The 27,786-nt window shown below is 56.9% G+C and overlaps 9 protein-coding genes across 9 annotated transcripts; 3 read left to right on the top strand and 6 right to left on the bottom strand.

The window, feature by feature from the left end:
* Positions 1-697: 697 nt before the first annotated feature.
* UBA2 (E1 ubiquitin-activating protein uba2) lies at positions 698-2,824 on the bottom strand (the record flags this gene model as incomplete). Its single annotated transcript, XM_066775974.1, has 6 exons — positions 698-986; positions 1,036-1,489; positions 1,540-2,188; positions 2,236-2,472; positions 2,540-2,710; positions 2,762-2,824. The coding sequence occupies 6 exons, from the start codon at positions 2,822-2,824 to the stop codon at positions 698-700; spliced, it is 1,863 nt and encodes a 620-aa protein (XP_066633855.1).
* Positions 2,825-3,906: 1,082 nt separating this feature from the next.
* SLS55_004517 (uncharacterized protein) lies at positions 3,907-7,353 on the bottom strand (the record flags this gene model as incomplete). The annotated part of the gene is made up of 4 exons (XM_066775973.1): positions 3,907-4,471; positions 4,528-5,313; positions 5,367-5,856; positions 5,925-7,353. The coding sequence occupies 4 exons, from the start codon at positions 7,351-7,353 to the stop codon at positions 3,907-3,909; spliced, it is 3,270 nt and encodes a 1,089-aa protein (XP_066633854.1).
* A 4,630-nt stretch (positions 7,354-11,983) lies between these two features.
* Positions 11,984-13,594, bottom strand: SLS55_004516 (uncharacterized protein; the record flags this gene model as incomplete). The annotated part of the gene is made up of 2 exons (XM_066775972.1): positions 11,984-13,337; positions 13,587-13,594. The coding sequence occupies 2 exons, from the start codon at positions 13,592-13,594 to the stop codon at positions 11,984-11,986; spliced, it is 1,362 nt and encodes a 453-aa protein (XP_066633853.1).
* Positions 13,595-14,759: 1,165 nt separating this feature from the next.
* On the top strand, positions 14,760-16,263 carry SLS55_004515 (uncharacterized protein; the record flags this gene model as incomplete). The annotated part of the gene is made up of 4 exons (XM_066775971.1): positions 14,760-15,125; positions 15,174-15,679; positions 15,729-15,905; positions 15,957-16,263. The coding sequence occupies 4 exons, from the start codon at positions 14,760-14,762 to the stop codon at positions 16,261-16,263; spliced, it is 1,356 nt and encodes a 451-aa protein (XP_066633852.1).
* A 188-nt stretch (positions 16,264-16,451) lies between these two features.
* Positions 16,452-17,369, bottom strand: SLS55_004514 (uncharacterized protein; the record flags this gene model as incomplete). The annotated part of the gene is made up of 1 exon (XM_066775970.1): positions 16,452-17,369. The coding sequence occupies one exon, from the start codon at positions 17,367-17,369 to the stop codon at positions 16,452-16,454; it is 918 nt and encodes a 305-aa protein (XP_066633851.1).
* A 177-nt stretch (positions 17,370-17,546) lies between these two features.
* On the top strand, positions 17,547-18,123 carry GIM5 (subunit of tubulin prefoldin; the record flags this gene model as incomplete). Its single annotated transcript, XM_066775969.1, has 3 exons — positions 17,547-17,580; positions 17,625-17,792; positions 17,855-18,123. The coding sequence occupies 3 exons, from the start codon at positions 17,547-17,549 to the stop codon at positions 18,121-18,123; spliced, it is 471 nt and encodes a 156-aa protein (XP_066633850.1).
* Positions 18,124-20,154: 2,031 nt separating this feature from the next.
* Positions 20,155-22,061, bottom strand: MCH1 (putative monocarboxylate transporter mch1; the record flags this gene model as incomplete). Its single annotated transcript, XM_066775968.1, has 2 exons — positions 20,155-21,730; positions 21,799-22,061. The coding sequence occupies 2 exons, from the start codon at positions 22,059-22,061 to the stop codon at positions 20,155-20,157; spliced, it is 1,839 nt and encodes a 612-aa protein (XP_066633849.1).
* Positions 22,062-22,307: 246 nt separating this feature from the next.
* Positions 22,308-23,472, top strand: RRP42 (Exosome complex component rrp42; the record flags this gene model as incomplete). Its single annotated transcript, XM_066775967.1, has 2 exons — positions 22,308-22,790; positions 22,957-23,472. The coding sequence occupies 2 exons, from the start codon at positions 22,308-22,310 to the stop codon at positions 23,470-23,472; spliced, it is 999 nt and encodes a 332-aa protein (XP_066633848.1).
* Positions 23,473-24,687: 1,215 nt separating this feature from the next.
* On the bottom strand, positions 24,688-26,865 carry SLS55_004510 (uncharacterized protein; the record flags this gene model as incomplete). The annotated part of the gene is made up of 2 exons (XM_066775966.1): positions 24,688-26,534; positions 26,859-26,865. The coding sequence occupies 2 exons, from the start codon at positions 26,863-26,865 to the stop codon at positions 24,688-24,690; spliced, it is 1,854 nt and encodes a 617-aa protein (XP_066633847.1).
* Between the last annotated feature and the right edge of the window lie 921 nt (positions 26,866-27,786).

Below are 27,786 nucleotides of genomic sequence, written 5' to 3'. Positions count from 1 at the left end.
GCAAGTGACATGCCATTCTCACGGGAACATATCTCACTTCCGTCTCAACCCTCTTGTTCTATTGGCCTTGTCCTACAAGACGGGGCTGTAGGAGTATGGTTTCTATATTTTGTACTGTGCACTACCCCCCTAGCTTTTCCATGATTACCCCAACCATGGAGAAGCAAGGTTCCCTTCGGAAGTCTTCGTTGAAAAGGGAAAAGGAGAAGTCCGTTGGCTAATATACAAATGCCTGCTTTCCCGAGCAACAGCCATGCAACCTGCAGCTCGCGAGAAAGCCTTGGAACGCATTCCTTTGAGGCGTTTCGGCACCGTCGAAGAAATTGCCAACACCGCCGTTTTCCTCGCGACCAATCAGTATGCAAATAACTGCGTCATAAACCTCGATGGAGGCATGAGTGCGGTGAGTAACTCGTGTAGTCGTTATTCGCGCTGTTATGGTCTCGCGTCCTGTCATCCAAGAAACGCCTCAAGCAGGATGTGGTATAAGTACAATGGCTGACGCGCAGAAGCAGATCTAATCGGAGGTGGCTGAGCAGAAGGCAGATCGAAGCCTGCCTAGTCGGTTCTTTGGCGCCAGGTTCATGGCAGCAAAGGATAGACCTACGAGCTCACTAAAGGCGACGATGTTGCTGCGAGCAATACAGACTGTTCGAAGATTGCTGTGACGTCAGAAGAAGGGCGGGACATGCCTACCTCAGTCGTCAATCGTGATCGGTGCATTGTCGTCTATCACGATGACCTCTCCCGAGCCAACCTTCTGAACAGTAGTTGGCAGCTCTGCAACCCTGCCGCGTTTGTGCAGCTGCTCGTCTTCTTCCAGGCCTGCCGTATCGGCTGTGCGTTTGCGTTGGCTATCGACGCCGTTCGTGACAACCGCACCATTTCCGTTGGGCTCAGTCGGGTCCCCGTGGGCGGTCTTGGGCTTGTGCGGAATTTCCAGCTTCTCGGGGAGATGAATTGGCTTTGCGTCCTCAGGGAGGGCCCTGGAATAATGTCAGTGTGTGATGGAAACGTGGGTCGATTGAGACATACTGCTCAGTGATCGAGAGGACAAGATTCACACGGGGATTCTCGTCCTCCTCGTCGATGACGGTAACGAAGCTGTCAGCTTTCAGGCCAATCTCACCGAACTTCTTGGGCAGGTTATCATCCAGCTCAGGGTCGTAGATGACGCCAGCATCGCTGTTGATGCTGAACTCATCGCCGTAGCCGAGTTCCAAGCGCAAGAAGTCCTCCACAAGGTCCTTCAGGGTGGCGCGCGAGGTGTCGACGATGAGCTTGGTCTGAGCGACGCTGCACACCGGGCACTCCGGCTTGGGTGGGTGAAGTTTCTCCGCCGTAAGCACACGGTCCGTCGAGCGGGTGAGGAACACCATCCTGGCTTTATCGTAGTCATCGCGCATGACCTTGAAGGCCTGCAGTACGCACAGACCCGCCGTCATAGCGTTAGTAGTCGCAATGGCAGGGATGATGTTACCAGCCATTTCTAAATTACGTGTCAGCAGAGCTGGAGAACGAGGGCCGAGCACGACTTACGCTTGATATCAAACTTGGACCTTGACTCGATGCCGAAGACGTGGGAACGGAGGTTCGCGGCAGAAGCGACGAAGTCAAGCGTGTCGATATCATCTTTGTCGAAGCTCAAGACAGGAGGAGCGTCGCCAGTGTCGGTGTTTGCTTTCAGCTTTTGCAGGCGGTCGCTCAGCCGCTGTATGCTGTGTTTGAACACGGCAAAATTCTCTGAGACCGTCCAAACAGCCTGGTCGCTCTGCGACAGATCCGCACCGTCGCCTCGCGCATGCGCTGAGACCTTCTCCCAGTCGAGAGCTTCCGGCGCCCGCCTGTGTGCCCACATCTCCTTCATGGACAGCAGGCGCTCGATATCCTCCCTGAACACCTTGTTGAACACTTTCCGGGGAAAGTCCTCGGAGCCCATCGACTCGCGAATCGACTTCAAGGCTTGCGCCTCTTGGCGCAGATTTTCTATCTCCTCTCTGTTCTCCGAGTCCTCTGTATGGTCCAGCTCGGGCGCCTCATCTTCACTGATGCCGAAAATCTCAGTGAACAGGTAGCTCTTGGCCCAGACAATGCAATGGATGGGCTGGCTAGGCGTGCTGCGGATGGTGCAGACAGGGAAGCTCTTGGGCGTCTCTTTGACGTTGCAGTCGTAGCATTCAGCTTTGCCCTGGCGCTTGTCAGCATAGGGCTCGATGATGCGCGCTAGCTTCCTACCTTCTTGATGACCTGAACCTGGCCGTTGAAGCCGGTGGTGCCACTCTCGATCAGAGGAACGTCAGCCGCAAGGCACATTTTGTTGACATGACGGCGGGCGTCGAGATTGTCGAGCGCGTTGAAGACGAGGTTGAAGCTCTTGAACCAATCCACATTGAACTGCGGGTCCTTGACGTTGGCGTGATGCGCCTCGATATTGACGTGGGGGTTGAACTTTCCGGCAGACTCCTTCGCGACCTGAGCGAACAAAATGCCTGGTTAGCCTAAGGCGCAGGCGCATGATGGCGGGCCAGGGCTGACGTACCAGGGCCTTTGATTTCTTGATGTGCTCGTGCCTGAACAGAAACTGGCGGTTGAGGTTGGAGAGGTCGATGGTGTCGAGATCTACGATGTGGATGTTGCCGAATCCGGTGAGGACGAGGTTCTTGAGCAGCTCACATCCAATGCCGCCTGCGCCGACCATGAGGACGCGCGACTGCAACTGCGGGTCAGCCGGGCCAGCGTGGAGGGTGGGTGAAGAGCGAACCTCTTTGATGTGGGCGTGGAGCGAGGCGCCGAGCGACTGCTTTGCGAACTTGTCGCGGGCCATTGTGGGGGCGCAGAGAGGGCGAGGAACGGCGGGGTGGAGGTGTAGAGAGTTAGAGCGGATGGGGCACAGAAGAAGCCATAGGGTGAGTGAGGGCGCGCGCAGTAAATGCCGGGCGAGGTGATCGAGCTTCGCGCGGCGCTAGCGCGGGCGTGCAGCTCGAGCAATTATGTCAGAGACCAAGCACAGGAGGTCCGAGAGCCGCACGCCTACCAAACCCACCGCGCTCAGGAACGACCCCCAGTCTCTTGACTCAGCGCCAGTCATGCACGCCATCTCCGATTTTCCTCTCCCTGCACCCGCCCCTCCTCGGCGCCATGCCACCCGCCAGATTCTTCAATCCGTAGACGGATCAACTCTGCTCCAGCATCCAACGGCGCCGGCTCGGCTTCACCGCCTCACGCCTAACTGCTCGTCTGCGTCTAGCACCGCGGTTAGCGCCCGCGGCTGTTGCACCTCTTCGCAGTCGAAACCGAAGTCACCGGGATGGAACTACTTTTGAGCGGAGCAATCTTATGTATTCACGTGCGATTGTGCCTATGGGAAACCCATTGCAGCCCCAGCCTTTTTTTTAAAGGAAGCCATGAAGAGAAAATACGAGGGAACTTGGCCTTCGAAGCAAGGAAACGAGCGCCACCGTGCGTGCAAAGTCATCAACCCCGAAAAAGGCCAACGACGGCGTGTCTTCGCAAATCCCATCCGCCCTCCGTATGCCGCCAAATCCTGAAACCCTCCCGCCTAACCTCACATGGCCCTTTTGGAATGTCCCAGCCAGTCCGAAAAGGAAGACCGGTCGTCGGGTTCTAGTTCTCATCATTGGAAAAAAGAGCTTTCAGAACGCAATCATGCAACCAACCCCATATGCCCATTTCAAACGCCAATTACTTTTTGTGAGATGAACTTCGGAACGCAGCCAGGGAATGCAAAGGGGAGAAAATGTGCCGTCGTGAAAGGAAAGGAACAATAAGAAGCAAATCAGCGAAATCAAGCGCTATGGATCGCTTGAAGGTAATGGTGTACAGGATCGAAAACGACCAAGCTGGCGAGGATGGCATATGACTTGGGCAAACGCGAAAGGGGAATTACTACTGTTCAAGAGAAGCGAGCAGTTCGCTGCCCATAAAAGCACTGATCGTCTGCCGGTTGCGCTCACTCACAGAGGCGTCCCGCCAGGCTGCCCGTAGCTGCGTGAAAGCAGGTCCATTGTGACCAGGTTCTGTTGTAACGATATCGACGTAATGACGAGCGACCCGTTGCCGGATGTCGCTCTGACTTGACAGTGCCTCGCCGTAGTACTTGACCAGGCACCGCATGCCTACGTCCGAAGAACGCCGGGCAATGTCCTCGAATGCAAGCCGCCGGAACTCGTCGTACATGCTCGTGTTGAAGTTTCGAATGAGAAAATGCGACCAAAACTGATAAAGGACGACCATGTCGTAAGGACAATTCCCGATCGGCACCGCTTCGCGTTGTTTCAGTGCTGACTTGTATAGCTCGGTGTAGAGAACGACGTTGGCATCAGGGGGGAGAGATTCAGACTGGACCGGGTGCTCTTGGTCCTTGACCCAGAAAAGCCGCATCGCAGAACTACCAGGTTGTGAAGAGGGACTTTGTGATCTCGTGAGGACGTCCAACTGACGATCCTCAATCCTGATCGTGCTGTTAGCACGAAACAGCTCCCTTGGCGCTTCCATCGTTGAGCTTACGCTTCCACAGGGCCGTGACCATTAGTCTCCGGTCCAGTCTGCTTGGCGTCGACCTTGTGCAGCTCCTCCGCGACGGATTTGCTGTCGATCGAGCCATCGGAAAAGGTACGAGACCCCTCAGAGTGGAAAGCCGGCTGCTTCTCCGAATTTTGCTCGTTCTTCCGAATCACGACGGCGAGACCCTCGGTCTGGCCATTCGAGAACGAATCGGCCTCAGGGTTGATACCATTCGGAGACGGGTTGGGAGCGAAGGCGGGGACAGCACCGACGTTCATTGATGAGAGCTGGGAGGTGCCGCCCTCGGTGTAGTGACCGCCGTTGGGCAGCTCAGAACCTGCCGGGCCCCCGTTGACGGGTGAGGCGCCCTGCGCGATGCCGTTGAGAGGTTGGAAAACACCACTGTGACTGGGGCTGGTAGGCATGTCCCCCGGCGACCCGGGATATTGCAATATGTACCGAGGATCAACCGGTGGCGGCATCGAGACTGACGGCTGGTGCAGTTCATTGGGTCCGTCATTCTGAGCAGAGGGATCGCGCTCGCCCGTCGACAAAATCCATTGCTCCCAGCCCTCGCGGCGGCGCAGCCTGTCTTTGCCATCTGCGCCAATCTTGTAGTCGATGATGGTCGACTGAGTGATGGCATATTTGATGACGGAAATATCGGTCGTCAGGGTCTTGACCCGATTGAAACCGGCAATGAAGTCGAGGAACACGAAACCCTGAGAATCCATGTGCTTGCGCATAAACATGTCCTTGCAGAGGTTATCGACGGAGAAGTAGTACTCCCTATATTCAGATCAGTATGGGTGGATCACAAGGTCGAGGGGATGAAAACGTACAGTTGCATCTGCACTGTCCGCAGAAGGTGGAATGGATCAGCCATGTAGGGCGAATACTGCATGGCACTCATGGGCTGCATGGGATAATCGTAGACGCCGCCGTTCATGTAGGTCTGCAACGGAGGCAGCGCCTGGCCGTTCGAATAACCAGGATGAGGGCGGCCGTACATCGAGTCGGTCTGAAGTGACTGAGCACGTCCACCACGGTAACCGCGTTGCTGTTGCTGCGCACCTTGACCGAAGAAAGTATGAGGCTCAAAGTTTGGTGGAGATCGAGGGATTGAGAACGAGGCATGGCCGTTGGGGAAGTTGCCATGGTGGCTGTTCTGGTAACCGTGGTTGCCGTTGCGTCCACGCATGCTTCCACGTCCACGGTTTTCACCGCGCTCACGACCGGAGCCATATTGGCCACTGCGACGCTCCGGCCCACCCGAGCGGGCAGGAGCAGGTTGGCTATCGCTTTGGGAGAATGACCTGCGACGGCCTTGTTCTAAGAATAATGGTTAATTAGTCCATTCTCTACCAGCAAAGTCACAAGAACAGAGTTGCAAAGCTGACCTTCTGATTGTTGCACAGCCGCAGAACCTCTCCGACCGGTAGTGTCCGAAGGCGAGACCGAATCCTCCTTGCGGCGTTCGGCGCCAGATTGGTCGAACTTACGGTTTGCCTTCTGGCGCGGCGCAGCATTGCTGCGCTGAGCATTGGTGGATCCAGAGATCGATCCGGCGGGGCCGTCGCCATTCGAGAGGCGCACTGCCTGAGCACTTGCCTCGATTTTCTGAGTCTCGGCCACTGGGCCAGCGGCTGAGCTGACACTAGAGTTTCTCTTCGCCTTGGCAGGCAACGCGTCCTGGACAGCGCCATCTGCCCTTCCACGTCGAGACTGCTCGCCGGCTGTTGGTGCGGAGTCCTTCTCGGTGCTAGAGGCGCCATTCACAATTCCAGAGCTGGGACGGCCTCCAACCTGGGCGCCACCACGCCCACCGCCACGTCCTCCTCTTCTGGCTCCAGTATTCGGCATGGGGGTGTTGAATACGACCGACGGAGTGTAGGGCAGCGAGACCCACTCGTTCTTGCCCTTCGGTGCCGCTGCAACGACGGGACGTTGGTCCTTATCTGACTTTTCGGTCTTCTCTTGAGCCTTCCTTCGGTCCTCACCCTGGACATCTTCAGGCGTCGGCCACGATTCCTGATCTTTCACAGGAGGCTGTGGGAGGCCGGCGTTTTGTTGAACTCCTCTCCTTACTTTCGAGGCATCGCCCTGCGGTCGGCGGCCGGACTGATCCTCATCTCTGGCCTTGCTACTCACGGCCTTGCCACCATCAATCTCATCATCCTTGCCCTTTCTCGCGGCATTAGCCTTAGAATCGCTAGGCTTGGTGGGAGACGCTTGCGCAGATGGCTTGGCTGTAGACGCAGCAGGCTTGACAGCAGGAGCGGCAGTGCTGGGCTTAGACTTGGCGCTGGCTTCTGCCCTCTGTTTCCAGATGTTGACCTGGGGGATTGGGGCTTCTTGAAGCGGCTTGGGCGGGATCTTCTCTTTCTTTTCCTTCTTCTCCTTGCCTTGCTTCTTCTCGGGGCCAGCATCTCCTTGGTCGTTGGACTTCTCGGCAGCGTTGGAAGCTTGCGACTTGTTGTCCCACGTAGACTCGGAAGAGGCATTGGGGACCGAAGAGGTGTCATCCTCCTTCGTGGTAGTCGACGCAGCGACGCTGGGTGACGAGACGCCGGACTCGCCAGGTTGCTGCGCATTCACGGCCTGCTTCTGGATGCCGTTGGTAACGGCCTCATCCATGCTGGCTGTAGCGTCTGCGCCGTTTTCGAGAGCTTGGCTGCCCGGCTCACCATCGTCTGCCCAATTTATGCCTGTGGGTTCCGCAGTGAGGGCGGGGGTAGTTGTGCCGGACGGTGCCTTAGACTGTGTTGCCGGAGTGGCAGTCGTGGACATGCCCTTGGCCGCTTGCGCGTACGAAAATGTCGATGCCATACTGAACGCCGGTGATTTTACACAGGCGCGAGGGGGTATTGAAGTCAGTAGCAGAAAAAGACAAGTTCCAGAAGCACTGGTACGCTCCCCGGTGGGCCGCGGCTTGGAAGCGTCCGGAGAGGTGTGCTGCGCTTGACCTCCCCGCACTAGGCAAGCTTGTGCAATCGGCCCAGGCAGACGGCGTTGGCTGTGTGGAGCCTGCGCGGGATGTGGGCTGCGCGGGGCAGACGCGGTGCAGGCGGCGACGCTGGAATTCCCGCAGCTGCGCTGAGAAGCGGGCGAGAGAAAGTCAGCGAAAATGACGGCTGGAAGCAGCGGCCGAGCGGGGAGAGAGTGCGGAGATCGAGGCGCGATGCGGAGGATGCTTGCGGGATGTTGGGCAGCGGTCGCCACGAACCTGGGGCTGGGGCAAAATTGTCGTGTGGTGGTGAATTGGCCTGGTACCGGTGGGCAAAGCGGGCACGATGACGGTGCTCCAAGCAGACGGGACCGATGAGATCAGCCGGGTCGGATGGGCAGCAGGACGAGCGGAAAGGAAAACGTCGGCGACGCCGTGGACGGCCGGTAGAAGGCGACTCTGGCAGCGCAGGCGGGTGGAAGAGAGTGAAGTTGTTGAAAGGTACGGCAGCAACGTAGGTAATTTGCACAGTGAACGAAAGTTTTAGGCTGCCGCAGCCGAGAAAGGCCCATCCATTTCATTCCTGCTAGAGCCAACGCCCACAACGCTCCGCCCACGCCCGCGGCACCACGCTCTGCGCTGCTTCTCGCGCACACGACACCATGGCTGCCTGCTGTATGTCCATCTCTGCGTCGCCGGCTGCTGGCCGCCCCCCGGCCCGCGGCCGCTGGCACGCGCAACCCAGCTGCGCACCACGGCCGTCAGCGCGCGCTCTTCCGGCTTTCCGGCGCTCCAGCCTCGCATGCCGGGCGTGACCGACCGCTGCACGACTCCCGCAGCTCCAATTTGTCGCAGGCAGCCGAGGCCGATGGGGGCCATTATTTCTGCGGCCGCACGTGAACACGGTCGAGCTGCGACCCGGGACGCTGCGATGATGCGGTCTCCATCCGGACGTCGGCCGACGCTCGCCCTGCCTGCCCATCCAGAAGCTAATTGCATGCTACTTACCCCTCCCGCTCTATTTACGTCCAGCCCGGGCCCGCGCGCTGTGCGCCGCGCATGCAGGATCGCAGTTGTCCCGGCCGGGCAAATGACCTCACCGGCTGCTGCCAAGCCAAGAATGCGATGCGCTGCAGCGGTTGACGCCGGCAAACGCGTGCCTCCGCCCACGACCACAATATTTATCCGAGCGGGCCAATGCCCTTGCGACGAGACGGTGCTCCCCATTCTTCGCCGTCAATTGAGGAGACTCACCCGCCCAGCGGCAAGCGCGGCGAAGACGGCCCCGAGCTGCGCCGGCTCCACGCGCTCTAGCGTCGACATCTGCACCGTCCTCCTTCGAGCAGCAAGCCCGCCCGCGTCGAGCTCGCTGCAGTCGCCGTGCGGCCCAAATGCGAAGGTCGTGTCCGCCGACCAGGGTGCTTCCCCGTTGACGAACGCGATCCACCGCCGCCTCATCTCGTCTGCGACGGCCACTGCCGCCGCGTTGAACGACAGATCCAGCCCGCCAAACAGCAGCACGAGATCGACGGCGTGGTGCGCTCTGCTGCTGCCCTGCCATGGGTTGGCCTGGTCGACTACGTAGCCGTATACAGGCAGTCCCTCCGCCCGCCACGTCCTGCTGAGCTTCCTGATCGGCCACGAGAAGCGCGTGTCGTTGATGAAGTCGAGCGCCCCTGTCTTACTCTGCGTCGCCCGCGACCCCATAATGCCATACGCCCGCCGCAGCTCTCCGCTGTGCTCGCCTGCCAAATTGAACGCGTCAACAATCGCCTGGGCCGTCAATGCCTCGATTCCATTTCGCCAAAGAATAGACTGAGATGCGTCAACGCGGCTGTCCCTTTGCCCCAGCCCTCTTGCAATCTTACCTCGTACTCAACATCCCCGATCAGCAGGCTCTTAGCACTCCCGGTCCTCGTCCAGTCACTTAGCTCCGGCTCATCGGGGCTCTGCTGAAGCCACATGCTGACCATGTTCAGTTCCGTGAGCGCCTGGATTATGTCTTCTGCGGTTGCCGTCCTGAGCGATGACCCGATACCGGCCAGTTTTGTCTCTATTGGCGCAATGATGGTCGTCTCGTATGAGAGAGGTCGTGGTGGTGACATCTCAAGAGTCCCAGACATCAGAATTGCTCTCTTGATCGGCGCATTCTGCACGACATGCGCGTGAGCGTATACCGCGCCTGCACTCTCTCCAGCTATTGTGATGTTTTCCTGTGCAGTTGTCAGCACTAATCCACGCTCATTTACAAAGATTAATCTAACGGGGTCTCCGCCAAACCCAGCAATATGCTTCTTAGCCCATTCGATCGCGAGTCTCTGATCTTTCAAGGCCAGGTTTTTCGGCCCTTTGCCATCTCCAAAGGCAAATACATTTAACCGATATTGCATGGCAACCACAATCATCGGCTTCGACTGCTTGACAGAATCTTGCACGAGCTTGCATGGGTCTTTTGCGCTCAGCTACGGCCAGCTGTCGTGATTCGTTCCACTCACCACAGATTCCAGATGCCGCAGAGCCAAACGTCATCACCTGAGAGCCGCCTAAGCAGACCCAGCATCAGCCTCAACCCTTCCATATGCGCCTCGGAACCATCAAACAAGCCAAGATCGTTCGCGCCACACTCACCATGAATCCACACCATGACCGGCAACAGCTCTCCTCTCTTCCGCCCTTCCACCTTCGCCGCCGGCACCGAAACGTCCAAATTCAAACATTCAAACTCATCCTCGCGCTCGCGCGGCAGCTCCACGTCCTCGGGCAGCCGCAGCAGATGCCCGACGTCAAACGCCTGCTGCGGGCACCGCGGCCCGTACTCCGTGCAATCCACGTCTGCATTTTTCCAATCGTCCAACACGACAGGTAGCGCGAACCGCGCGGGCACGCAGCCGTATTTGATGCCGCGGAACTGCGCGATAGCACCGTCATGACGGACGACACCGTGAAGGGTCGCGTTGAGGGTAGGGTGCTTTACGGTGGTTGTAGACATGGGGAGCGTGGTTTGGTGGTATGTTTGAGTGGGGAAATTGTGTGGGAAGAGAAGGTGCCACAGGATGATTTCAGCATACATGTACGTAGTTCTCAAGGTATATATGTGGCTACGGCTTGCTCGGCAGTTGCAGTTGTGGCTGCACATGCCTATTCTCTCCACCTTTTTCTCCACTCCCGCCCTTGGTGGAAAACAGTGATGGCTTCTCGCTTACCACTGCCGCGTGCGTGCGCGCGGTAGTTCGTAACGAGGGGGAAAGATGTGGGCGAGGGTGGGGTAACGTTACCTCTCGTGTGGGGTAAAGAGGAGATGATGAGTATGGAGAAACGGGATCAACAGAACAACGATGCTCACCACCACCACCGGGCGTCATTTGCATTACTTGCTTCGAAGTAACTCCCGATTCCACGGCGGTTGCACCCTGCAAATGCTGGTAAACATTGGTAGTACGCGGCTACAAAAGCTTCGTAGGATTTGGAATCCGCATGCTAGCATCATCGCGAATACCTTGACGGATAGTCGCGCTGGACTACCTATATGATACCTTCACCGCGCTTGTATGAGTTCCAAACGCCGGTGTGTCATTTCAAGGTACGGTCCGAACGGCGCTCGGCCGAAGGGGCACTTTCTCTCCACGTGGATGATCAAAGGCTGATTGTTTGTTTCGCTGTAGTTCGCCCACTGTACCTGGTGTGCGGTTTTTAGCGCTCTTTAGGGAACATCCTGAGAGTTATGAGTCACCGTGTTGTACTAATTAGAGAATAAGTTCGGTTCACAACGAGCCTTAAGTCTAAGGCTCTAAGTATACCGTCGGAAAGTATTAAGACTCTAACTTTATACATAATTAGTTATTTCTTATCCGAAAGCTAGACGATAAAGTCTATTACTAGTAGAGGTTCATAAAAAGTCTTAAATAGTATATAAGACGAAGATTTAAGGTAGGTAAACTATAATATATTATCTTTAGAAGCTAGAAAGCGGACGTTATTCATCTTCTTCTATAGTAATACGTAGGTAACTCGTGTAACCAACAACCGTGTCCGTAGAAAGTATATAAAAAAATCTTACGGTTCTAAGTTATTATGGGAAGCTGCTGGAATGCCACTTGTGGGTTTTAATTGGCTATCATTTCTCATTGGTGCCAAGCCTGAATGAACCGATGCTTATCGCTATGCTCTATCAGCCAAGGTGAATGCAGGGAAGGCTTTGCAAACACTCTGTCGCAAATTTCTAGAGTGTCGTACACGCCTGACAGGGAAAAGGAAAGGAGCAGATTATCTCTTCCCCAGCACCGAGGCACTGAAGGAATGGAGAAGAATCGCAGACTGCAATGGAAGAGGAAATGCAAACGTAGGGGCCGGGAAAGATGAAAGCGTGAGAAGCCATTGCTGGTTATCAAGCCGTTCGATCCGCTCTGAGAATCATGTTCCTTCCACTGCATCCTGAATGCCCCCAAGGAACTTTAGCCTGGTCCTTTCCGTGCATCGAACATGACACCAGCCGCACCTGCCGCCCTCACTCCCTCAAAGCCACAAGTACTTCCTGCACTTGCGAGCACCGCAGAGGCACTTAACCGGCTTCATGCCACCCTCGTTCCTCTCTTCCGGATCGACTTCCTCTTCTTCCGCTTCGTCTTTGTCCAGGTAATCGAACGTGAGCTCTTCGTTGGGCGCAATGTCGCGGATGGCGAAGAAAGCAATTTCGTAGACCTTGGGATCATGACGATTGTATGAGACGACGTACTGGCGGCAGTTGGGTTCGCAGGAGTGATTCACAAAGCGGGTCGGGCCGCCCTTGAACTCGCCGTCGATAACGTAGAGCTCCTCGGGAGGAATACCTTCGGCCTCGGCGAACTTGTCGAGGGAGTACAGGTAAGAATCCTTGGTTCCGTGGCGTGCGCCCTTCTCGCGGCGGGTAGCCTCGTCGTCCTTGATTATCTCGCCGCGGTAGGTGTCGATGAACTGACCCGTCCGAAGCGCGCTATTGCAGCGTAGACCCCAACCGCGACCGTTAGGAGTCTTGAAAATCTCTAGCCTGACCTGCCTACCCTTCTGCACCACGCGCGTTTTGCAGCCCGGTCCGCATTTGCAGTTCTCATTGCACTCGTATATGGGGTAGCGGCGGTCGAGGTAGAACGGCACAAGGCACCCAGCTCTCTCGGCGCTGGTACGCGGTCCACTGGAGTAGTATGGGAATTTCTTTGGGAGGCCAGCGGTGTCGCCGAGGCCGCCGTCGGCCTTGATCGCCTCCCAGCGATCGCGCTCTTCGGGAAGCATGCGTTCTGTGTCGTTCACCGCGGCGTATTCCAGGCAGTCACACAGCTTGCTGTACTCACAGCCCATGTTCTGGCCCATATGGGCCTTGCACTTTGTGCAGCCGGTCCTCGTGGCGGGGTCCGCAGCGTAGACGCCCTCACCCAAGATGTTCTGTCGGATGAACTCGAAGCCCAGCGGAGGTGAAGTGTCGTCAATTGTGTTGACAAGAGAGATCTTCGGGCCGGGCAAGCTGTCGAGGCGCCTCATCACCTCGGCACGTACTTTGGCGGCTGCGGCCGCGGTGCCGGCAGTTTTGGCGGCCGTCATCATTGCTGGCGTGGGTACATTGCGAACGTCGATGTGATCCGGCGCGGAAGAAGATTGGACAGCCACGGTGAAGCCGTTTTCGACCGTGAGCACTCCATTGTAGACTTTGGCATCGGGCTCGTCACGTGTTAGGGTGGACGCGGTGGACAAGGTGGCGTGCGAAATGGCGGGTGAATTCAGGCGGGAGCTTGACGACGTTGACGAGTCGTCGCGGACGCGCTCCGCCGGGGAAGCGCGAGCTTGGTGGTCGCCGCCGTCAATGGCGCGCTTGCGCTTTTTGCGAGGACGCGATGAACTGCATCACGTGAGTGGATGCGCGCTTAGGGAGGTGAAGCAACGGCGACATACGCGACTAGGCTCTCGAGGTAGCCTTGTAGGTGATGAAGGCATGTATCGAGCTCCGAAAGCCTATGCCATGAAAACGGCACATCCCTGGCGCCCGATGTGCCGCCATCAGTGGCCCACCGGAGGAGATACTCTTCCTCGCCCTAGATTACGGTTAGCATCGATGCCACGCCACTCTAAACGAGCGTCTACCGCTTACATAGGCATGACCATTGCGATGGCAGACAATTTCCTTGACCTAGGGGCCGTTAGCGACGCGTTCGACGCGTGGTTGAGGTTCGCGTAAGGGCGCGTATCCTAACAGGACGGCGGATGAGAACGACGTACCTTACAACCCAACACGGGGCGCTGCCCTACGACAACGCTGACATGCATAAGCTGCGATTCTAATTAAAGACATTAGTATAGCGCCAGCTAAAAGTACGTGGTAGCCTCGCAACTAATCTTAGTAGAATCTACGGCCTTTCTTAACCCTTACTTTAAGACGCGCTTAGAAATAGATAGTCTAGCGTAGTAAAGAAAAGAAATAGTACTTACTTAGTTTTAAAAGATCTTTTTAAATGTTTCGTAGTGGTTTGATTAAAGATAATAAGAAGATCTACGTAGTTTAAAGAAGCTCGTTTAACGAAAAAGCTTACTAAGCAGCGTATAAAGCCGCTAGGCCTATTTAGATAAAGTCTTATAAGTTATAAGTATTCTTACTTTAAAGTCTACGACTTAAAAAAAGTTAATAATATCTATATCTAAGACTAATCGCTTAAGTTATATACTATACTTCTAATTATAGCGTAGTTAATAGTGGTAGGATGCTTCTGCATATTCGCTTAAGGTGTCGGGGGAGGGGTAGTAAGCGCGCCAGTGATTAAATCGGTGCAGCGAATGAGCATTGATCTGAACGTCTTAACAAGAAAAGGCTCGGGCTCGATGCTAAGTGGCTGCTGCTGCAATTGTAAAGAGGAGCGTTCTTTGCTGGGATAATCGCTCCAACCTTACTGGATGCTTTACCCCGCAGGAAGCGCGCACCACCTTGGAGCAAAAGCATCTGGCCAATCTCACTGACCAAGGAACATAACTTTGCCCACGTCGGTCAGAATGGCCTGACAGGACTTTATCGTGACAAGTCAGGTCAAGCGCGCAACGTCGCCCCGTCCGTGCGCCGAGACACTGCTTTATCTGTCAGCTTACTTTTCTCTCCCTACGAACCTCAACCCTCGCTTCTTGCAGGCACCACCCAGGGATCCGGCCCGACCCCAGACTTGGCGATACTTCTGGCGTACGTAGCTCGTGACCGTTCTCACGACCCGAGGCCGTTCGATCGAGCTTGAGTCCAGGTCAGCTGCATCAAAGGAGATAGCAACAACAGGCCACGACAATGGGACTCGAACAAGTGCTCACGAGCAACGCCTTCGGCGACAATGTGCCGGATTGCGTGAAGGCCCAACCGAAGCTCGCATTCGGCGCCTCCGTGTTGCTCTGCTACACGCTGCTGTGCCAGGCGCTACGCTTCCGGCGGCTGCGCAAGATGCGCTCCAAGTACCGCTACAAGACGCGGGGCGACATGGCGCGCATGACCAACCAGGAGGCGCAGGAGATCCAGAAAGAGCTCATCCAGTGCGAGTTTCCGTTCACCATGAACAAGGCGCTGCAGTTTGCCCTGTTCCGCACATACGGCATTCCGTCCATCAGTAAGCTGCTGGTGCAGACCCAGCAGCTCTCCAAGAAGGAGCATGCAGCCAGGGTGAGTGCACTGCCAGCTGAGAGAAGAAGTCGTTAACACGAGCCCCAGCGCTACGTCGACACCGAAGTCCTGATCCAGGACTTCATCGCGAATGCCCCCGAGTCAGAACGTGCTAACGGCGCAATCGCGCGCATGAATTACTTGCACAGCCTATATGGCAAGAAGATCTCCAACGACGACCTGCTGTACACTCTGGCGCTGTTCGCGCTTGAGCCGAAGAGCTGGATCAATCGCTACGAATGGCGGAAGCTCACAGACCTCGAAATATGCGCCATCGGCACCTTTTGGAAATCTATTGGCGACGCTATGGAAATCTCCTACGAGCATCTGCCGGGCGCCGGCAAAGGCTGGAATGACGGCATCCAGTGGATGGACGAGGTCGCCGAGTGGAGCCAAGGGTACGAAAAGAAGTACATGGTCCCCCACCAGGACAACAAGAAGACTGCCGATGAAACAACTGCCATGCTGCTCTACGATGCCCCCTCGTCCGTGCACCCTGCTGGCTTCAAGGTTGTCTCGGCACTCATGGACGAACGTCTGCGGAAGGCCATGATGTGAGTGCACAAGCCACAGCAGCATTGGACGTGCTAACTCTGCGCCTAGGTATCCGGATCCTCCTGCTGGCTTGATTACAGCCATTGATGTCGCGTTCCAGATACGGGCGTTCATATTGAGAAACTTTGCCCTGCCACGGCCACAATTCCTGCGGTCGCAGCGAATGTCCGAGGAGCCCAACAAGGACGGGAGATATTATCAACTTTCCTATGACGTCGACCCTTGGTGAGCCGGTGACATCTCAACCTGGAAAGCATCGCTAATGTTCTGGGCCAGGTACGTTGATGCAAGCTTCGCCAATCGTTGGGCACTGAAGTCTTGGCTGAAGTGGATGGCCGGAAAGCCATATCCAGGAAGTGCAGGCTTCAAGTCTGAGGGCTACGTCCTTGAAGAGATTGGACCCAAGAACCTCGAGGGCAAGGGAACGGAATACGTCACGCAGGCAAAGGACCACCTACTCAAGCAGGGCCGTGGCGGGTGTCCTTTCGCTGTGGCAAAACGCTACGACATGCTCGTTCGATTGGGGGCCGACACAGGCTCGTCTTCAGGACTAGCGCTTGGAGACCCAGGTTGGTCTCTCTGAAGGCTGATTTGAGCGCCCTAGCTTGCGATCTCTGCTGTCGATCACCCGATCTTGTGTCCATGAGGGTTCTGGAAAAGGGTTGTTCCGTGAAGTACTTTTTTTTTTTGATGCCCATTGATCATGTCTTGAGATCTTTTCGAAAGGTCTCGTATGTTGTTCTGGTTTTGGATGCAACCTGAACCACCAGTTCACCTATTGGCACAATCAGTACCAATCAATGTCTCCATAGCGCTAGGCATATTTGAAAGACTGCTCACCGATGCCGTGACGGTACTTCCGTCCCCCCTCACACTGTGCCACCAGCCTTCCGGGATAAACAAGCCCTCTCCTCTGGACAGACGAGCCTCCAGCCCACCCGATTCTGGGTCGTACGCAGCGTCCCACACTTCTCTCTCCAACTCTTCCTTTTCTTTTCCCATCATCATCTCCTCTCCCCTTATTTTCCCGCTCAAATCGCCCTCGCCCTCGCCGATCCTTTTCTTCACCCTCTGGAACAACTCCAGGCCCTTTTCGGGAGGGAGGAGCCGCACGGTTTTTGTGCCGGCCATCTGGAAAAAGCAATTGGCGTTGGGGTCACGGTGCAATGGCGTACATGTGGGCGGTAGACCAATCCAAAGAGAAGAGTCGTAAACATCCCAAGCCGCGGGCTTCCCTTCGTCTTTTGGGCGGCGCGCATGTGCTTTTAGGAACTTCGGAATGGGTAGGTCTTTGCGCATTGTTCTCGGCAGATCATTGAGGCTACATTGAGCGAGGTAGATGTGCACGTCTTGCGGCGGGTTCTCGATGTAGTCGAGGAAGACTGAGAGAGGAGCATGGAAGCGTCTGAAGACCTTGGCCGCGGGGTTTGTCGGATCGGGGCCGGTGTACTCGAGCGGCACAGTAGCCTGGGAGAAGTTACGGAGGCTTGAGGTGTTTAGAGTGTGATGCTTGGCTTTTTTGTCGGCTGGCTTGAACCAGTGGAACAATGCCACGACATTCTGGAAAGAGCTCCATGGGAGGAGCCGAGGCTGGTTGGCGATGGCGTCGGTGAGGCTGCGGTTGTACCGCACGCCCATTATGGGCGAGACACACTTCCACTTGAGGGTCTGGGAGACCTGCTTGTTCATTGCGAGGGCTGCTGCGTGGGCGGAGGCGGCGTGACGGGTTGTGCGATGGATTGGCGGCGATGGAATGAACGACAAGGCTTTGGCGAGTCAGAGCGGCGGGCGCCATGACTCGCCCAAAATCTCAACACCACGCCTGCCTTCGTCATTGCCCGCACCCCCGACACGAGCTACCCCGCCATGGCTTCCTCCAGCGACAAGGGCGGCCAGATGGGTGAGCCTCCCTTCGGCGTCGCTGTGGATGCACGCTGACTCCAGCAGTCGACCTTGCGACCCTTTCGCTCCCGCAGCTCAGCCAGCTCAAGAAGCAGCTCGACACGGAGCTGGAGCACCTGACGTCGTCGTTCCAGTCGCTGCGCAGCGCCCAGACCCGCTTCAAGGATTGCCTCAAGTCCATCAACACCGGCCTGCAGAACGGCTCCACCGGTTGCTCTCCCGCCCGCGCCTTGCTGCCCTGAAATGCTGACTCGACCCTTTGCGTGGCACAGAGAAGCCCATCCTTGTCCCCCTCACCTCCTCCCTCTACGTTACCGGCACCCTCGCCGACATCAAGAACGTGCTCGTCGACGTCGGCACCGGCTTCTACGTCGAGAAGTCGACCGATGACGCCAAGGAATTCTACGACCGCAAGATCAAAGACCTGGAGAAGAATTTGAAGGATCTAGAGACCATTGTTACGGGCAAGAGTAACAACCTGAGAGTCATCGAGGATGGTGAGCGGGACATGCTTCTTTCACACGTGCTGGGAACTCGGTGAGCTGACAATGACTTCGTTGCTTCTAGTTCTGAGACAGAAGGTCCTCGCACAACAACAGGGGCAAGCCGCTGCCCCCGCACAGACTGCTACTGCGGCATCGTGAGTAGCCCTCTGCGCCTAGTCTTCGTACTGTTTGTTACGGCATCTCCCGGCCAAACATTCGGCCGGCGGGCCTACCCCCTGGCCTTCAGTGCATCCCTGGCGATATTGCTGGGCGGTAGGCCGGGATCGACCGGAGAGAAATGCGACAGAGCCAATCTTGGAAGAAGATTGGCTAAGAGCTGGCTCTGGATGGGGATGATATGAAAAGGAAAAGGTGTAGAATTTTGAAATTCCGCGGACAAAAGATATCCATCGCCACATACAGATCAAATTGCTAGGTACGAACGATTCCGAAGAGTATGCTGTGTGAAGATTCTGCCTTGACCTCACCCACACGTTTGCCGAAAAGGAGTATTTGAGTAAGGTTACACAGCGTGGACACCACTTGCCACCGATCAAAGGGATTCTTGGTTCCTGGGACGACTGAGACCTCATTTCCCTGTATCTTCGGATATTGTCAGGTGGGGGGGCAAGAAGGAACCCCGATCTCTCGTCACCCTCTGCCGGCGGCACTCTTCCCCCCGGAAAACTATCCTCCATGTGCCTTCCCGCAGCTGCCCACCACTGCTGCCCCACGGGTATCGCCGGTGGACACTCCGCCCTCGCATCTGGAGTGTGCTCTTCCACGTACCCCACCGGCGGTGGCTTCTGGTTAAGTTGCATCCCCATGCCTCCGAGCCATTTCAAGTGGTCATGAAATTCGTAAAAGCTACGAGCATCACATGCCCACGCACCACCGCTCTTTTTCGAGCATGACTGCAGATCGCCCTTCTGCACCGGCCCATTCATCATGCCGACCTGACGTCTGGTGGTATACATGACCGGGAAACCATCGCGGGTGGACGCCATCCACGTGCGAACCGTGCATTCGTTGGTGCCATCGGCACGGACGAGGCGGTGCAGTTCTTCGACCATTGCGAAGCCGTCTCGGTCGTCGAAGGCGACCTACGTACGTTAGACCTCCACTCAATTCCAACACGGGGAAAACAGTAAAGCGTCGAGATTCAATTCTCGATTGGAGCTTTCCCCCTCTTCCTTGGACCTCCTCCGCTCTCATGGAACCAAACAGAACGGGTCTACAAAACGAGTCATATGTGTCTACGTACCCAAGTCGTGTCGGTGCACTCCTTCTCTAACCCTCGCTGCGCCAACTCGCGGTTCTGGAACCGCGCGCGCACGTGCCGGCTTGCACTACTCCCCTCTAAAGCGTCCCACAACGGCGGCGGCCACGGAGTTGGCTTGCGGGGCCCGGCGGCGGCGGAGGAAGCCGGGTCGTTGTCCGTGTGCCACCACTGTCTGACGACGAAGTAGCCGCCACCGGCGAGGGCGGCGAGCTTGAGCAGCCGTGGACTCCAGCGGCGGGAGTGCAGATTCGGGGGCATTGAGGGTGTAGTGTGTAGGGAAAAGAAATGATGCCCAAAACGTTGGTTGGTGGATTTCGAAACTGGGGGCAGCTGCTGCGGACGTGAGTCGATGTTATGGATGAGCTTGGAATTCGGCTGCCTATATGCTGCACACAACCCTTGCCTGTGTAACGGCTCGGCTGCGGCCTCGCGTTTACGGCGGTGGTGGTGCTTGGCAGCAGCTTCCATGCAGTAGGTGCAGGTATCACAGCCAGGCTGCAGCAAGATACAGGGTAAATGCAAGCAACTTGCGTATCATTCACAAGAGCATGGGACACTCGTCCACTCGGAATTCTCCGCCACTAATGCAGGTTTCCAATTTCAGTAACCGTGACGCCGACCAGTGCGTGCTTTAAAAGCATCTAAAAATCGATCCAACCAACTCCATGCTGGTCTAAATGCAGTAGTAATGAGACCAGCCGAGCACATGCAACGGCATGATAGGAAATATCGACAGACTTCCGAATGCGATGCGAGCGGGCGTGACTGGAAATAGCCAAAGATGCATCGAATATCAAGGCGACGATTACACCGCGATTCCTCTTACCTTCCACCCGCCAGGGCCCCTCCAAGCCCAAATCCACAGGCCGCAAGCAACCCACACACTGATGGCCATAGCCCAGAATGTGGATGCATAGCAGGCCTTGCCATAACACAGCACATCTTCCCCATCTCCGGGATTTGGTCCATTGTTGCCTCCATCGTTGGCGGCCGCGGAGCCCCAGTCGTATACGGCGCTGTACACAACGCCCCAAACGGCTGCACCGGCGGCTGGCATCATAGCAACGATTCCCCAGTTGGTACCGAAATTCTCCACACCCCAAACAGCGGCGATGATGATGGGGACCAGTGAGAAGACGGCGCCGTAGCCGGCTCCGATGAGACCGCTGACAATCCAGAAGCGCTCGCCGTGTCCTTGGACTCCTCCGGTTGCGAGGATGATTTGACCCAGGGACAATAGAAGAGAGAATGCGAGCAGGAAGATGATGCGCGAGATGGTAAAGCGACGGCGAGGGGGGAGTGAGGCGAACGAGGAGGCCTGGGAATGAGGACCTTGCCTATGAGCGGGGGAGTCGTGATCGGAGACGGGGGCGAACAGGTCAGAAACGGTGCCGGTCAGAAGGCGGGCAGCGGTTGAAGTGATGGCAACAATTGACACATGGGTTGCCGGCGAAGTGCGGTACTCGGCGGCGGTTGGTACGTCGTAGAGCGTGCCTATGATGGTTCCCAGGTTATTGATGAAAGCTTCACCGGGGCCGGTGACCAAGAAGAAGCCAGCAGAAAGCCACCACATGGTTGCATCGCCCAGGAAGCGGCGCGTCTCCTCGTTCAGGAGCCAGTTCTTCTTGGCACGCTCTTGCTCGGCCCTGAGCTTCAGGTCTTCGGCCTCAGAGCGCAAGAAATCAAACTGCGAGTCGGAGAGGTCTTGCGGCGCTATGGTGCCATATCCGTGCTGGTTGCGAGCAGCGTTGAAGAACTCGTCCTCGCTCAGCAGGCCGCTCCGCTCCAACTCATCCACGGCCTCGTCAATCATCTCGCCCTCATCCACGATGCGCAGGGTGGCGGCGCCCAGCAGACCCACGATGAACAGGAAGATGCCCAGGAACAGGAAGAAGCGGAAGACATCGACATCTCCCCGAGATCCATCCGGGCGGCGCTCGTACAACAGGCGGCTACCCACCTGACTCTGCCACATGCCACTAAGGCCAAAAGAAGCGACGGGCACTGCCAGCGCAAGCCCCTTGTTCTTGCCGCGTCCGAAGTTCTTTGCGCATGTCGTCAGGGCCGCGAAGTACATGGCCGAGGTGCCCAGGCCGATGGGAACGAAGGCCAGCACCATGACTCCGAACGGCCATCCGCCCGGACCGGCATGGTATGTGAAGGCGGCCAGCAGGTATCCGAAGCCGAAAAAGAAGGCCGAGATCAAGGACGAGAGAGCAGGGCCGTAGCGATCGCAGATGTAGCCAAAGACGGGCACGGGCAGGTACATGGCCAGCTCGGCGGTAATGGAGATGATGTTGACTTGGAACTGCGTGTAGCGCAGCCGCGACTGGAAGAGCGGCGCATAGAGCGAGTAGACGGCGATGGAGCCGGCGGCCAGACTGGAAGGGGCGGCGGGCAATCAGTATGCTGATGCTGCAGCTGCAGCCAGCCGGGGGTGGTTACGCACCAGCAGAGCACGGCGCAGGCGTAGCCGCCGAATCGCGTCACGGCGCGGCGCATCATTAGGCGGTCGCGTTCCTGGATCTGCTCGGCGACCTGTTCGAAGAAGCTGCCGGCGTACGAGTTGGTCTGGCTGGGGCGGGACGACGAGTGAGAGTCGAGGGAGTCGGCGGGACGCAGCAGCCGGCGCGTCTCAGCCGGGGCCGAGGGGTAGTCGCGCTTGTCGATGCGCGCGTGGCCAGGCCCCATGCTCCCTGTGGGCGACGGCATTGCTGGCTTGCGATGTGCGGCATGGATTGGCCTCCGCGGCGATGAAGAAACCACACAGCTCCAGGGCCCAGGACCCAGGAGGAGCTTGCGTGCCTGCCCGAACCAGCGGTAATGAGCTGGCCGGTGCCATGACGCTTGACCTCCAGCCCGAGCCCGCGCCCGTGCGCCGAAATAATTCAACCGCCGTCAGCTGCAGCTACAATCGCACCGCCCCGCCTCAAGTCGCTGCCCTGCCCCGCGCCCACGATGCCGCCGCCCAGCCAGCACCTGCTGCTCTCGCCCGCCGAGCTTGCCTATATCCACTCCTCGCTGTCGCTCGACCCGCCCATCCGCCCCGACGGCCGCAGTCCGACCCAATTCCGCCCGCTCGTCGCCGAGACCGACATCCTTCCTGGCGCAAACGGCAGCGCAAGAATATGCTTCGCCGACGGCACCGAGGCCATTGTGGGCGCCAAGGCCGAGGTCGAGAAGAGCTCGTGGAAGCCGGGCCAGCATGAGAACGAGCTCGCCGACGTCGACATGGCCGGCGGCGACGGCGATGACCGCCGCTCGAAAGGCATGGGCGAGAATGCGTGGGTCGAGATGAGCGTCGAGATCCCCGGCTACCGCGACGACGACCCGTTGCCCGTCTTCCTGGCCGCAATGTTGACCGAGGCCCTGCTGGCAGACGGTCAATTGCGGGACCGTCTGTTCATCAACCGCCGCTTCCACTGGAAGCTCTACGTCGACGTACGAGTCCCTCCAACAGCCCTCAACAGACAGACCCAATTGCTAACCCCCAACCCTCTCGCAGATCCTCCTCCTCTCCCCGCCGCTCTCCTACCCCCTCCCCCTCCTCTCCCTAACAACCCACCTTGCCCTCCTCTCCACCCGCCTCCCCCGCCTGAAATCAGAGCAAGACGAAGACCCGTTGTTCGACGACGACTGGGCCGCCAGCACACCTTTCTACCCCCGGCACGCCACCGCCAATGCCTCCAAGCCCATGAACCGGCCGCCCATCACCCTCCTCGTCGTCGCCGTCGGCCCCAACATCATCTTCGACCCCTCCAAGGAAGAACTCGCCGTCGCCGAAGCCGTCATGGCCCTCTCCGTCGGCGAGCAGATCGCCGCCGCAAACGGCAAAAACGAAGCCCCAACCCTCCGCCTCCACGCCATCCGCACCATCGACCCCCCCTCGCGCCTCACCCCTCCCGGCGTCCCCAACGCCCTCAACAGCGCCACCGGCGGCGTGGCCCCCACGTCGAGCGCCGAGGCCGTCGCCCTGCGCGAAGGGTTGCAGACGCCCGGCGTGTGGACGCCGCCGCGCGGCGGTGTCAGGCGCGGCCTGGTCGCGCGTGTCATCAAGTTGGCTACGCAGCAAGGGGGTGTGGCGGAGGAGGTACTGGAGGCGCTGGAGGCGGTAGAGAAATGAGGAACCTTTTTGATCGATGGCATCGTGAGGAGTACTGCGGCATCCACGCGACTGAAAAGTTGAAAAGAGGACGGGAGAGAAAGTGATGGGCAAGGTGGGGGTTCACGACGTCAAGAGAGGGAGGTCCCCTACAGCTGGATGGCATGGCGTCCGGGCCGAACTGGTGCGAGGCGTTTACTGGAGGGCAAAACGGGAGCCAATGGGTATACCGGCGCTTTTTTTCGTTACATGTTTTCCTTTCTCCTACACGGCTTTTAAAAGGGAAAGTGACGGGCTTGCGCAAAGGATGCTAGAATGCAGTGATTTGAAGAAAAATCAAGATACAGGATGCGGAGGATTAGCTGAAGGACCACCCTAAATAGCGAGCAAGTGGCAATGTCTCATGAAAATGCTTGAAGGGAAGAAGGCGCCGTGTCCATCTCCATGGCATGCAAAAATCACGAATGCAAACAACCTTACACCAAGCTTGTCGAAATCTTAAGATCATAAGCTGTTTTCTATGGACTGAAATTCTATAAGCCATTGAAGTCCCAACCCTTCCTTTGTGCATCCATGAGCATTTCAGAGATGTCAAATGAGTGTCAAGGGCCAGATCCTTTGTTAAAGCCAATCCACTCGACCGCGCAGAGGCCGACATACTCCATAGATCAATGCCGATTGGGTCTGGCGACGGGTCGTTTGGTGGTCGGCCTCGATGCAAGATTATCCTGCTCGACAAGCACGTCAAGCTCAGGAAAGACGGGGTACGGCTGAGCCATCACCTGCCCGAAGGTTGCTAAGTAGGAGTGGGACTGCATAGAGGCTGCTCTCGGCGGTAATAGTTGAAAGAAAACCATAACCGGTGCCGATGTTCTGCAGCAAGTGTTGAAAACACCCACGTTGATGTAAAGACTGTCAAGACGAAAGTGTCGAAAAAGGGGAATTAAGGGTAGTAGTGCGAATAAAAACCAAAAGCTGCACGACCGTACATGCGCACTACTGCACATCTCAGTCATGTACCACTTCTGTCGGCAACGCCTGTACCGAACTTTTGCTTCGCAGTTGGCACGAAGGTGTCTAGTGGAGTGACACCGGTTGTAGAATAAGAGATCCCCCCGGTCTACACAAAGGCGAATCGGTGGATTCCCCTGCACGACTCGATAGAGAAGTTGAGGGGAGTCAGGCTATCGAAACGCAGGAGAGGATCATGCCTCGTTAATAAACTCGTTGGCTCTATCATTGGGGCTTGCCAATCGCGACATCGGTTAGTGTTCGAAGTAGATCCAGGAGCTGTTCAAAGTTCTGGAGCGAGGGTGGTTCGTCGAGGGCATCACCCGACTCCTCCGGGCTGGCAACATCCAGTTTGTTGTCATACTCATCTTCAGATTCCTCAGATGAGGCATCGTCATCTTGCCTTGCAACTCCGAGAGGAGCAGAGTTGTCCGGGTTCATGGGGAAAAGGAGGTTAGCGGGATCTCCTGGGCCCCAATTCGCGACCTGGCCAATCTCTGCGCGAGAGTTGCTGGCCAAGAGCCTATCCCAGTTGTTGTTGGACACGCTGAAGGTCCATCGCGGCTCAAATGGCGTCTGTTGGCCGTCGGTACCAATTGTTGTCTTTCCCACGTGAGAAACTTCAAGAACCCACTCGCCCCTGCTCCCACGTGTGTTGAACCTCCAGCAGCGCTTCTGCCGGACTGACTTTAGGGGGACCTTCAGAATTCGGTCTGGGCGATTCCGATAGACGACAAAGTCATGTCCGCTTGAAAGGTTGCTTGCGGCGGCGATGTCCAACGTCAAAGTGTTTGGAAAGAGTTGGTAGTCCGGAGACAACCCACGCTCATCAAAGGCCACGAACTCGTCCATTCCAAGATGCCACGAGAGGCCACCATTCTGCAAGCTGATGATGCTACCATCCAACAGCTTGCGAGGCTCCGTTTTGCCCTTGGCCAATTGGGACCAAGTTTTGGACACTATGGTTGTCCCACTGCTATCTGCTGCCAGCTCAATGTCCAGAACCAGGTCTCCGGCCTGACCTGCGGGATTGGCAATCTCGAAGGTTGCGCAATAGACGGGCTGGACATCAGATAGATTTAAGGTGAAAGGGTCTTGAGGTGCCAGGATGTGCGACGCTTCGAAGCATCTCGTAAGGACGTGACGCTCCACAATCGAGTCGCCAATCTCCATGGAGACTTTCGAATCCATCGCATCATGTTCTTCTATCATCTCCGCAAACGCAGGGAAGGAGTATGCAGTATTGCCGTTGATGTTGGGCTGGTGAGTCTTTCGCGCCGCGAATGTCCCCAAGTGCAAATGCAGCTTGAGCGAGTTACGGAAGTAGCGAGCATGCTGAGTGGTCTCAACAACGGCAGCAAGCAGCTTTCCAGCCGGGGAGTCTTCCGTAGGGGCTTGTGTGACTTGATGCGGCTGAAGCGGATATTCGAAGCGGAAAGTGACTGCATCGTTCGTCGAGGCCGTTGGTGCAGCAAGAGGGCGAGGAAGATGGTACGGAACCTTGATGACAGGAGGTAGGTCATCCGGATCGACTGCGCATGAGATATCCAGAATTACGAATGACTCCGCTTCGAATTTCTTTGCGTGCCACTCCGCAGGCAAGCATTGCAGTCGTTTCAATGCTTCTCCCACTTTCCATTCATCATTGCCTTGGATCCTGAAAATCGTCCGGGAGCCCCTTTCGCAAGTGATGTAGCACTCGCAATCCATGCGAATGGGGTCGAGCGCCTCAAAGTTCACTCCCAAGACTTGTTCCGGCTCTTTAGGCAAGGGCCAGACGAACTGAGCGCTATGAGCCAAAACCTCGCCTCCCACGATCGTCTGTCGGTACTTCCTGCGTTCCGCATCTCTTAGCAGCCGTTTTCGGAGTTTCTTCGCAGCTTTCTTGTCGAAGCCCCAGACTTTGGCCCACAGGGCATCCCCGAGGTCTGATCTGATCTCGCGCAGCCACTCCTTGATGAGCTTTTCCGCTTCAGTGACTGCTTCCTTGCTGCCGTAAATTTCCAGCTGGGCAGTCTTCTTATCCCTCCCTAACACTTGGTCGATATGGGTATTCGTGATCATGGCGATCTCTGCGGGACGAGCGATGGCTGGCTTGGAGCTTGACTTCGTATCGAAATTCCTGTTTTAAGGAGTGAGTGAAAGGTCCACAAGACCGAGATAAGTTGCGCACTTACTTTCCAGCCAAGTTCAGATCTCTTGGTAGTGGGATTCTCTTGCCAAGTACCATGTCCGTCTTCCTCCATCTGGTTGTAGCCGCGTTGTCGTGATAGACGGCAAGAGAATGAACCTTTTCACCAGATCCAATAGCGTCTGCAACCCTCGTAGCAAGGGATATCTCTTCAGACTGATCACTCCTCGCATGGGAATTCTCTCGCATAGAATCGCGTACGAACGATGCATTCTGACCCGCAGGACGTGAATGAGACTGAGCGTAAGAACCCCGACCACGTGGACCACGAGGGCCACGAGGGCTATAGCCTTGCCCACGTGTAGAAGCTTGACCACGAGGCTGTTTAAACACCGTCCCAGAAGTGTCCTCGGATCCCGAGTAACTGTGTGTAGAGCGTTGTGGCGCGTGGGAATGTGATCCATGGCGCCCGCCCCGAGCACGTTGCCCACCACGGCTGCGAGGGCCACCACGAAAGCTGCCACGGTCTGGAGGGCTGACATGGCCGCGGTAGGATGGCGTCGCAGGAGTGCCAATGGGGTGAATCAGCTGTCCAGGCTGTTCAAAGTGACTGCGGGATGTGTCGCCGCTCGGAGGTTGCGACACAGATGGAGTTGTCCCCTTTCCCGACTGTGCTTTGAACCAAGCCTCGTCCTCTTGTCTGTTAAACGGAGGCACATCCTCATCGAGCAGACCAATAAGAGTCTGCCCTGGCGGGCCTTCTGTCATTGCACTTTCACTTGATGAGGGGTGGAGCTCTGATGAAGGCGGCACGGAACTTGGGTCAAGCCCAGTCAAGTCGTCGAGTTTAGAAGAAGACGCACGAGAGTGGCCCTTCTGTATCAAGGTTTCGCTCGCGATGTTTCCGCCGGAGACCTTCTGTTTTCCGAGCGGAACAGTGTGGACGGGCGTTCTCAACGCCACTGGAGAATTCTTTCCATGTCTGTCACGGATCGGGGTTGATGCAGTTGAGGAGGTGGATCCTTCGGATTCGAGCGAGGCAAACGGGTTCGAACAGGCAAAGGGTGCCTTGCGCTTGGGCTGCTCCTCCAGCGGTTCCAGGTCGATGAGATCATCTCGCTTTATCCTTGATTGGTGGAGAGCGGGGCCAGGTGAGCTCGCCGGCGTAGTACGAAAGACCTCAGCATTGCCGA

The sequence above is a fragment of the Diplodia seriata genome (assembly GCF_021436955.1).
Source record: "Diplodia seriata strain FDS-637 chromosome Unknown scaffold_4, whole genome shotgun sequence".
NCBI classification, from domain to species: domain Eukaryota; kingdom Fungi; phylum Ascomycota; class Dothideomycetes; order Botryosphaeriales; family Botryosphaeriaceae; genus Diplodia; species Diplodia seriata.
The sequence above is the reverse complement of the archived record's forward strand: the minus strand, read 5'-3'. Positions and strand labels throughout refer to the sequence as shown.